Source organism: Ostrinia furnacalis, unplaced genomic scaffold (genome assembly GCF_004193835.3).
Source record: "Ostrinia furnacalis isolate ACB-3 unplaced genomic scaffold, ASM419383v2 OfSCF7481, whole genome shotgun sequence".
Taxonomy (NCBI): domain Eukaryota; kingdom Metazoa; phylum Arthropoda; class Insecta; order Lepidoptera; family Crambidae; genus Ostrinia; species Ostrinia furnacalis.
The window spans coordinates 64,825-75,577 of record NW_021137720.1 but is presented as its reverse complement, the minus strand read 5'-3'; the positions used below and the strand labels follow the sequence as shown (position 1 = coordinate 75,577).

The window sequence follows — 10,753 nt, the reverse complement described above, 5'->3', positions numbered from 1 at the left end:
CTATGCCAAATTTCATCAAAATCGGTTGCGAGGTTTAAGCGGGAAAGCGTAACAGACAGACAGACAGACAGACAGAGTTACTTTCGCATTTATAATATTAAGTTGGGATTATTTCTTTAAACACTACTTGATAATCAGCCTCCCCAATCCGTCTGGCCAGTGTGGGGGAGTGTATGCCAAATCCTCCATTTGCCTCTGGTAAAGTAGAGGGTCATGCTCCTGCAGTGGAGACTAATAACTGATTGATAATATTAATAATATCAATTTAATAATATTTCATTACTCGGGCAAAAGTTTCCATACAGGGGAACCAGACGCAGGTTAGCGTACCATCCCTATATTGTTGACATTCCACCAGCTCGCACTGAGCGTTTCGATGACTCTTTTATAATGCGAACAGCTAGGAACTGGAATTCGTTGCCTGCTGCTGTCTTTCCCGAAAACTATAATCCGGGCCTCTTCAAGGCGAGAGTGAATAAGCACTTACAGGGCAGATATGTACCATCCTAGACTGCATCCCACTTAACATCAGGTGCGATTGTGGTCAAATACCTGCCTTGTTATGCATAAAAAAAAAGGTTAGTGATACTAAAAATTACGGTTGTCTACGTGAATGTATGTTGTCAGTGTTGATATATGGANTAAAAATACCTTGTAATCCAGTAATAAAGGCTTATATTATTATTATTATTATTATTATATTTATAACTGACTTCTTATTATTATTGTTACTTTGAAGGAAGTGGTACCTGTCAACCTAGTGATGAAGGCGACAAAAGATATTTTGTCTGAGAAGCTTGTCAAGACTGCCGTTAAAATGATGACAACACAACGAAAACGTAAGTCATGATGGTTTCAAATCACTGATAGCTGTAAACCAATGTTTGTTAAGCATAAGATTCTGACACTTCCGTCTCTGTACATCATTGAAACAGCCTTATTTGTTAAAAGCAATCGCCATCTATTTCCTCGAATGTCTGATGTAATTGTACGTAATCGCCGCGGTGGGGACTGTCTTTGCTTACATTTGGCCAAAACCACATTATTAAATAAAAGTATTATCTGTATGGCACCAAAAATATATAATAAAATCCCAGAAAACTTGAAACAATTACATAATGTTATGTTTAAAAAGAAACAAACATTTTCTAATTGACAAGGCCTATTATACTGTACAAGACTTCTTGAGTGACAAAATTTGACTAATTTTAATTTTACTTTTATTATCAATTTTATTATCAGATGTACCTATTGTTATTATGAATTTAAGGGCCGATTTTTCAATCGTCAGATAACTTTTAACTGAAGAATAAACTTGTCATTTTGACATATTTTCCGTACTGAAACTGTCATTGTGCCAAACTTATTCTTCAGTTAAAAGTTATCCGACGATTGAAAAATCAGCCCTTAATGTATTATTGACATTCTTACTTGACATATCATTTACATGCCAATATCTTGGTAAAACATGTTGTACCTATCACCTGTTAAAACTGTAAGACCAAATCATGTTGCTTTGTAATATGTTTTCACACATGTTTATGTAAATAAATATCTTTATCTTTATCTTCACTCAACCCTAGTTTCAGTAAACTGTTTACCAGTGCAAAATAAAAGTAAATTGATGTATTTTCAGCTGCATTTTGCATTAGCATGCCGCTGAGGGTAGATACTCTGGCCATGATCCACCGCAGCACCAAGTTACTTGACCTGTACACAGTTTTAGTAGAAGCATCGTGTAGGTCACTCAGATTGTTAGAAAGTGTGCTAATAGAACAGTTGGGTATGTACAAGTTTATTTAATTTAAAGAAATGTATGTTTTTAGAGTAGGAACTAGAGATGAAACGGATAGTTGTTTGGCCGGATACCGGATACCGGATAGCCGGATATCCGGCGGCCGGATAGTTGGCCCATTGTCTCGTTGCATGTCGTGACGAGTTTAGCGCCGCACAAGTGCTTCGAAGGCGATCAGTGGGTATTAGTAGACTAGACTAGTCACACTTTTCACGATGTCAAAATCGAATCCGTCCGAATAGAATGTCAGATTTTGCCACTTGTCTAGGGGGCAGATCAACGGGCGATTTCGGTTGCTATCGTGCGTGATTGAATAGCGAAAATTAAATTAGTTTACTTGTTGCGTAATCTGACTGAACTGCATGCATCATGTCATCAAACCATCAGTGAAAAAAAGATCGCCTTTTTTATTTGGCAATATTTCGACACTAACAGATATTTACTATTTATGTATTCGTCATTAGAGTGAATAGCCCAGAAAGAGAAATTAGTTTTTTGAAAGACTTTAATAATGGCTTTTGTAACTTTTTGGACTTTAAACAAAAACCGTCATTATTATAAGCCATTTTATTGATATTTACCTCAAAGATTAATGTATTTCATTTTATTAATAGAAAATTGTCGTAGTTTTTTAATATCCGGTATCCGGCCGGATAGTGAGTTACTATCCGGTATCCGGCCGGATAGTAAATTTAGGCCGGATATCCGGCCTACCGGATAGTTACCGGATATCCGTTTCATCTCTAGTAGGAACTGTTTAATTTATTTTGTCTTGCTTGGTTTAGGACAAGAAGGTATTGGTGATGGAGCAGGCTTACGTTTGCCAGAAACATTTCATTATTTGCCTCAAGAAATTGGTCATTTTCTAACAAGAGTAGTGCCAAAAGGAATTCCAGATGAAAGTATGGGTAAGTGATTCTGACTGATGATAATTATAAAATATTTAATTTCAAATTTTGACACAATCTTCTTAAGAACAATATTTTTTTAAACTAATTTAAAAACTTACAGAAAATGAAAGACAAGCACTGCATGAACAGTTGGCATTACCCACAAACAGGCCCATATTCCGCAGAGGTAATGCATACTTCGACAAAAGTGGTGGGCGATTAATAAATCCACATGAAGCCATCCCACCGACCGTCAAGCCTGATGTTACCGTGGCTTTAGTTCGAGGCAGATATACCTATCACCATTACATGCAAGACAACTTCAATGATGATGGATGGGGATGTGCTTACCGCTCCATGCAAACAATTTTTTCTTGGTTCAGGTATGCTTTGTGACATGAATTTATCTTGATTTCGGTTTTATGCTGAATATTTTATACATTGTTATCAATTTTTTTCGTATTTTAGGTACCAAGGATATACTACAGTAGAAGTACCCACCCATAAAGAAATTCAACAGTGCCTCGTGAAAATTGGAGATAAACCTTCATCATTTATTGGTTCCAAACAGTGGATAGGATCCACTGAAGTTATGTTTTGCTTGGAAACATTACTTGGTGTCACATCAAGAATTATCTTTGCAAACACTGGATCGGAACTTCAGAGTTATGCCCCTGAGCTGGTACATCATTTTCAAACGCATGGTAGCCCTATCATGATTGGTGAGTATACTTTTAGCTATAAATATTACAATCCAATAAAAATTAAGTCAGTTTTGCACAAACACAAAAATAAACATTCATAAAAGAGAATGAGGTTGAATTTCTTGAGCTTACAAAAAATCCCTTCTATCCTTATAAAGTCAATAACAATATTTTTTCCTTTTTCAGGTGGAGGAGTCCTTGCGCATACCATCTTAGGCGTGGAATATAATTCTCTGACAAACGAAACTCGCTATCTCATATTAGATCCACATTATACTGGTTCTGAAGATCTGGCTGTAGTGGTAAGCAAAGGGTGGTGCGGTTGGAAGAATTCAGATTTTTGGAACAAAGTTGCTCATTACAATCTATGTTTACCCCAAACTAAACCCGCTATATAATTTTGTTGAAGACATTGTAGGTTTTATCTCCAAAAAAGATATATCTTTTTTGTTATTAAGTATGCTTCAAGTATGTATTTCAAGGGAGAACATAAATGAGCTGTGATACTGTTGGCGTTGTTAAAGTCATCCAATTCCATTTCATTGCATTTTAAAATTTGTATTGGTTACATGTATTACATATCATGATCCCCATCTTTTATTTGGGCAGTATAAATATGGAGTCTGAATAAAATATGTCACATATTTTAAAAATATTTGAGAGACTAAAAGGTGGTTGAAAGTTAGCTATATAATTTATATCCCTTTAATCATAAATATTAAAACATTTATTACTATTCTAGCTAATTAATGCTTATTTATTCTCAGTCAAATCTCAATTGATTGTGATGAGAAGAGAGAGATATTTACATAAAACTGTATGTTATGTGGTAAATCTGTTTTATTTTTATGAATAAAGGGGTTAAACCTCATATTGTGTCATCTATTAAAATCTATGTTCTTATTAATTATTTTTTTGTGGTTTGAAGGATGAATAAATGATGGATAGGTAGCCTTATATAAAAGTAAATAATTTAAATTAAACATTTTATCACATTTTTTCAACATAATTTATTGTCAAGCACTGATTTACTACATGTTTTGTGTCATCATGTCACAGTGTATTTTATTGTATTATTAATTAAAGGCAGGACAGGTATAAGTTAAATGGAGTTGTTATATTTTGTACCGATTAAATTATAATAATTGGAATATGTGGTTTAAGTACAATACCCTGCCTGTCATTTATTTTTTTGTGATGTTATCTATCAATAAAGATTGATGAAAAAAGAAAAACTTGAACTTGAATGAACAGGGTTGCAGAAACAAATCATTGATATTATTGTACAAAGAATAATTTTTGTTTACCTGAATATTCGAAAGGTTTTTTTTCAAGACTATTATGTAGTACCTACAGAAGAAATATATTTTTATTACTTGATTTACACTTTTTATGCATGTTCGCGGCATTCACAAACGTTCATGCTGGGAAATATTGTGATAAAAGCCAAAAAATCATGTTTCATAACTAAATAATGTGAGATTAAGTCTTAATCTTCACATTATCCGAAGGCTAACAAAAGAAAGCAGTAACGAAATTTAACTTCAACGTTTAATAATAAATATCTCTACACTTATGTACATTGGCTAGCTTTTGTCAACTAACTATTGAAATTTTACACCTATACAATTACATACTTACATAGTATATTTTATTTACAACTAAATCACAGAGAAACGTGTTGAGAGAATTTAAAAAATTACTTCGACATTATTTAGCTAGACATAACATCAGCGTTCACGCGCCGCTGTTGGTAAAGAAGAAAAGAGATAATATCTTTATATTGAAGCTACCTACTTAACATAATATTAATATACTTAAATGGATTAACAATTAATTCGGAATAACATTTATGTCCGTCCCGGTAGGTAGTCACTTTGCTCGAATTTTGGAAGCCACTTTACAGATAAAAATAAAAAACCATACAAGAGGGCGTGACCACTATTAGTTGGGCGTGATTCTTTTACAATCTGTATCTGAGGCGTATAATTATTTATAAAATGTCAGTCCAAAATTGCATTTAAACTCGAGAAAATCTATAGAATGAATAGAATACATAGTCTAAAAACATATTACTATCCGTTCGCGATAAGTTTGCCGCTGGCGATATGACGTCACTCGAAGGAAAGCGTCTATAACTATAGCAAACCATATTGAAAATATTTTTTATTTATTAATATTGATAAAAATTGTGTATTTGCGTAAAATAAGACACTTAATTGCGTTTAATCGCGGTTGGGGAAGGGGACGCGCATTCCACAGACCGGCAAACTTAGCGCGAACGGGTAGTATAAGCACACCCTGTCCACGGTTCGTCATTTGACGAATGCATACAACTTTCAGATGACGACAGGCGTATTTTGTGCATATTTGTTATGCAAAATACGTTGTCACTCGGAGACATATGTAGATAGTTTTGATTAATTTTACGCAACATGCAAGCAATCGTCACTTGACTGTAGCTAGGTCTAAATCATTCATAGATTTGAATCTGTACTCGAGTTAGAAAGGCATTTTGAGTGTCATTTCGGATACGGCCTGTCCAGCCAGCACGTATAAATGAATCTGCTGAATTCAAGGATATCAAGTCTGTCATTAGTAAAATTATTAACGAATCACAGGATTAAATCTATGCTCGAGTAGGTACTTTTTAAATGTTTATGTTGAGCTTCCGAGCAAAGTAACATCACAATGTTTGTGTAAATAATAACTTGTCAAGTTCCAGCATATCCATTAGAAAAACAGTGCTGTGTAACTTGGTACTTAAAATTTAAGAAAAAATATTAAATACGTATTATTATTCTTGACTTCTCCAAGTACTCGCTTAACTAAATAGAATGAAGCTGTGCCTTAGAGAATTTCTAAATCACAATGACGAACTTGCGGGAACTTTTTCTGAAAAAGAAAAGACTTTGTTAGAAACATGGTCTTCCGATAGCATTTCACTTTTAAGTTTTTATTTAATTTTACTTACCCGTAATTTCAACTCTATTCTATCTATTTCACCACCCAACATGTCCACGATGTTTTCACCATGTTTTAGAAGAAAGGCTTCGACATCGTCAATCGTTTCGATTTTTTTCATATCCTTGAATAATAAAATTAAAACATTAGTAAATGTGATTAAGTTCATGCCTTATTAAAGTGTAGTAAAGGGCTACATACCTCTAATAACAGGTTTAGATCATGTTTTTCTAGATATGATCGTGTAAGTGCTCTTCCATCAAAATCCACTTCAGCCTGAAACACGAGAATGATTTGTTAAAACAAAAACTTAAAAGTAAACGTAAAGCTGTCTAGTCCGGTCGCCGAGCACGTAGAATTTCGTCCAATGACCCCAAGCTACCCATCTTTATCGCTCGCTCGTAATGAGGATCAGTACTGTTGTAGAAAATTCAATAAAACTAGTATCTACGTTAATCTTTAAGACATAAGAAAGATATATCTTTTTGAATTATCCAAATCGGACCATTACTTACGAAGATATTAAGTAATAAACATAGGCCGTTTTTGCCGCTAAAAGTCAACGTACGCAGGGCCGCGTGACGTCATTATATCCGAATCGAGCGCAGCCGGCGTACTATTGGGATGGAAAATATTTTTTTCCAGCTAAACCATCAGTTTTAGAAAAAAACTTTTAGATAGGTAGGTACGTAGGTTTAACTCAGAAAAACTAAATAACAGGTAGGTATTGCGTGTACATCGAAATGATCTGCATAGAAATGTCTTGTAGCCTAGGCAGAGTGTATCTGCCTCAGCTATACCTTATTGTTAGAAGTAAATAAATTAATACTTATACATTTTTATATTTTACTTGGAAGAAGATATGACTCTATCTAACAACACTTATGAACACTTTACATAGAGTTATTTGAATAAATCGCCAAATATACCACCTCGGAGACCCCAATCGCGTCTCTGCGTTCCATTGAATCGTATGAGCGTATGGATTTTTTGCGTTATTTTTCACAATTTCTATTTTTAAAATTACCTATCGATAGCTTACTTTATTCTGATGAATATATGTCATTACAAGTTTTTCTCTCAAACTGATAGTTTAGCTAGAAAAAAATATTTTCTATCCACGCAGTACGCCGGCAGCGTTCGGATCGGATACAATGACGTCAACGGTCCCGCGCCGGGCGGTCAGTGAACTTTTTTAGTAATTTGGCCATAACTTCGTCAATTTTTGTCGTAGAACAAAAATTGGACTGTGTATTAAAGATTTCTTAGCCCTATAAATCTGCATTCACAGCTAAAAATCGAAATGATTCTCATTATATTGTCTGTCTGTGTGCCGGGTGGCCGCAGTGAGTGTTGGTGTCATTGGACGAATTTGCTCGGCGACCGGACTATACCCAGTAGGCAACAATCGACGCCCAAAAACAAACAGAAAGTACAAACCTTATATCTTATTAGATTGCTTCCAATATCTATGCCTTTCACGTCGTGAATGGCTCTAATCATGAAGTCTCGCTCTAAAACACTATTTATCTCGTCCAACTGTTCTTGAGGAATGGATCTGCAAAATAAGACAAAAACATCTCATAATGATAAGATAAAGCAGTCTATAAAAAGAACAAAATCATAAATGGGTCTTGTTTTTAAAGCAAACAAAAGTGATTGTAACTTTAGATTGAAATGAAAATTAATTTATTCTTTAGATTCTCCTTGAAGCACAACGAAATATGTTTTTAAAATGCAAGAACAGTGAAAGTAATATGAATTATTAAAAAAATATTAACAATCATGCAACAAGTTTGGTTGATATTGTCTAAGAACAATAATAATTTACCTGCCAACTAGTGCATTAACATTACTAAGGATAATGAAGGAGGCTACGCCACCGAGCAGGGTGCCCACAAGGATGCTGCCGATCGCATCGGGCAAGGGATTGCCAGTGTACTGAGATATAGCCATGCAGGACGCGGCCACGGTCACACCAGCAACCGCTGCCGTGTCTTCTAGTAGCACTACATTTACAGACGGATCTGAGCTGCGCATCACTAAAAATAAACACAAAGTAGTAAATATAAACACTGAATATTTCGAATTTACTGTAATCCAAGCACTGGTAAAGGTCGGAAAGGGATATTAGATACTCTTTTAATTCTAGTATGGCCCAGGAAAATCTAATAAAGGGATGGGAAGTTCCTAAGCTGGGTTGTGATGATTATTACCATATTCATACAGAGGAACATTTGCTTCTTTTGCACCCTTACGAACAGCATTTAATGCAACCATCAATGTTGCACCTTCAGAAACAACTGCTCCACCCAGTACAAAGTATGCCTAAAAATTCAATAGTAAAATTGTAATACTTGAAAAAGAAACATTTTTATGTAGTAAAATATTAAAACAATTTAAATCTTACCCAAAAATAATCATGTAAGGGCTGAGGATCAAGAATGCCAGTGACTCCATGGTAAAATGACAATCCACTTCCAACACAAAATATACCAACACCAGATATTAGGGATGATACATATCTCATATTTGTATATCCGTATGGATGATCAGGATCTGCCATCTAGAATATTTACAAAAGATTATTCAGTCCTACATAGATTTTATCATCATCTTAAATACTTAGGAGGGCTAAATTTAAACATTGCTTAGAGTCCATCTTATAATACTTACTTGCACAGATTTATGTATACCATAAGCCAAAATCAGTTGATTGACTGTATCAGCAAGTGAGTGAATACATTCCGAAAATAAACTATGTGATCCAGTATAGAACCAGGCACATAGTTTGAACAAAAAGTTGCATCCATTTCTGAAAAAATAAATAATTCCATGTTACATACTCTAACCATTGATTCTAATAAACAATGAAACTTAAAGTAGTGCAAATCTCAGTTTTCTAACTCAAATAATAAATGGGGTATAGTTAAGGTCATTGGATTAAGTCATTATTAAAGATGATATGATTACTTACATTCCTATTGCAGTGAGCACTACTCTACCAGATCTAGTCTTTAAGCCCAATTCCTCTGTCTCAGGTCTTAGGCGTTTGTGGCTCATCTCACGTCTGTAATTTCTTAACCTTCTTTTTACAGTGAACACATCTACGGAGTTAAACAAAATTGTAGATTAATAACAAAAACAGTTTTTGTGGAATCTGGATGAATAAATATAAAAATAGTATATAATTTTTAGCATTACCTTGCTCATATCTTCGCCTGTCCAGCTCACGTCTTAGTAATTCCTTTTCTAAGGCTTCTTTTGAACCCCAGACCTGTGATATTAATTAGTTTGAATATTATAGAAAAGGGAATCTACACTATTAAATAGCACAGTCTCAACAAAGTTTAGTTAGTAGATGTTTTTGAATTTAGGTAGAACAAGTAATTTTATACTCAAAAATGCATTCAAAGGACAGCACAGACTTTGTTTCTGAATTTTAAACATTACCTCAATGGCTTTGGCTTCAACGTCTTTTCTATAATAAACTGTTATAGGTGGCTCTGCTTCATAAGGTGACCTCCTCAAAACTTTAGGAAGGGTTTCAAGATCAGACTGCTTGAGCAAATACTCTGTCATAGCACGCATTGGAGTAATGAAGTTCCGCTCAGTATAAGATGCCGAAAAATCTATTAAAAGCCTCTTTTTCACTGAAAGCATAAGCATAGTTTACTGTAAAATCATTTTATAAAGAAGAGTAATAATGGTTGAAGTGTGTGTAACCAGATGCTACATAGTTGCCAAATTACCTGGAGCAGGCGTAGGCTGTTGTGGTGGAGGTGTTGTTTCTTGTTGTGACTTTTCTATAGTAACTTTGGTGACTACTTTATCAACATCAGTTTCAGTTTTAACTATTATGTCACCAGTGGCACTTTGTTTGATTATCTTATGTTCATCTTTTATGGATGAGTTTTCAGAATAATCTTTTGCATCTTTAGCGTTGCTCTTGTCGTAAAAATGAATAGATGTGTTTATATATCTGCAAAATATTTTGTCGGCGACCGAAAACTCTTGTTGCAGCCTTCTATTTCCAAAATATAATTTATGCACATATTTGAATTGATCAGGCCACCTTCCCAGTTTCCGAAAGCAGAATTTGATAGCAATAGAGGGTAACATTTTACTGTAATTCTATGTTTTCGTAGAATTAAAGCATAATCTTTCAACAGGACATATTTTATATAATTATAAAGGGGTAGTTAATTGCATCATATAGAAAGGTTTTAAAATTAACTACGTAATACTTTTAAATCTCTCTGCAAACAACACCGCTAAATTCCTTCAATTCAATAATAAAATTGAAATTATTAAGTCTAGAAAAAATATGCCCACGACAAGCGACAGATTTTAGACAAACTCTATGTCAAATAAATGTCAATTTTGACAGTTGACTTTTT

General features: G+C 34.3%; 2 protein-coding genes across 2 annotated transcripts; one reads left to right on the top strand and one right to left on the bottom strand.

Annotated features, from left to right (window-relative positions):
* The first annotated feature begins 744 nt into the window (after positions 1-744).
* LOC114364867 (probable Ufm1-specific protease 2) lies at positions 745-5,072 on the top strand. The gene is made up of 6 exons (XM_028321203.1): positions 745-839; positions 1,637-1,783; positions 2,581-2,703; positions 2,807-3,068; positions 3,154-3,407; positions 3,576-5,072. Exons 1-6 carry the CDS (start codon positions 764-766, stop codon positions 3,785-3,787), a joined length of 1,074 nt encoding a protein of 357 aa, XP_028177004.1. The 5' UTR covers positions 745-763; the 3' UTR covers positions 3,788-5,072.
* On the bottom strand, positions 3,964-10,707 carry ZnT49B (solute carrier family 30 member 9). The gene is made up of 12 exons (XM_028321202.1): positions 10,106-10,707; positions 9,807-10,006; positions 9,558-9,630; positions 9,331-9,460; positions 9,030-9,168; positions 8,764-8,919; positions 8,570-8,681; positions 8,185-8,395; positions 7,794-7,911; positions 6,555-6,629; positions 6,364-6,477; positions 3,964-6,284 (listed from the first exon to the last, which is right to left on the bottom strand). The coding sequence occupies exons 1-12, from the start codon at positions 10,473-10,475 to the stop codon at positions 6,240-6,242; spliced, it is 1,743 nt and encodes a 580-aa protein (XP_028177003.1). The 5' UTR covers positions 10,476-10,707; the 3' UTR covers positions 3,964-6,239.
* Between the last annotated feature and the right edge of the window lie 46 nt (positions 10,708-10,753).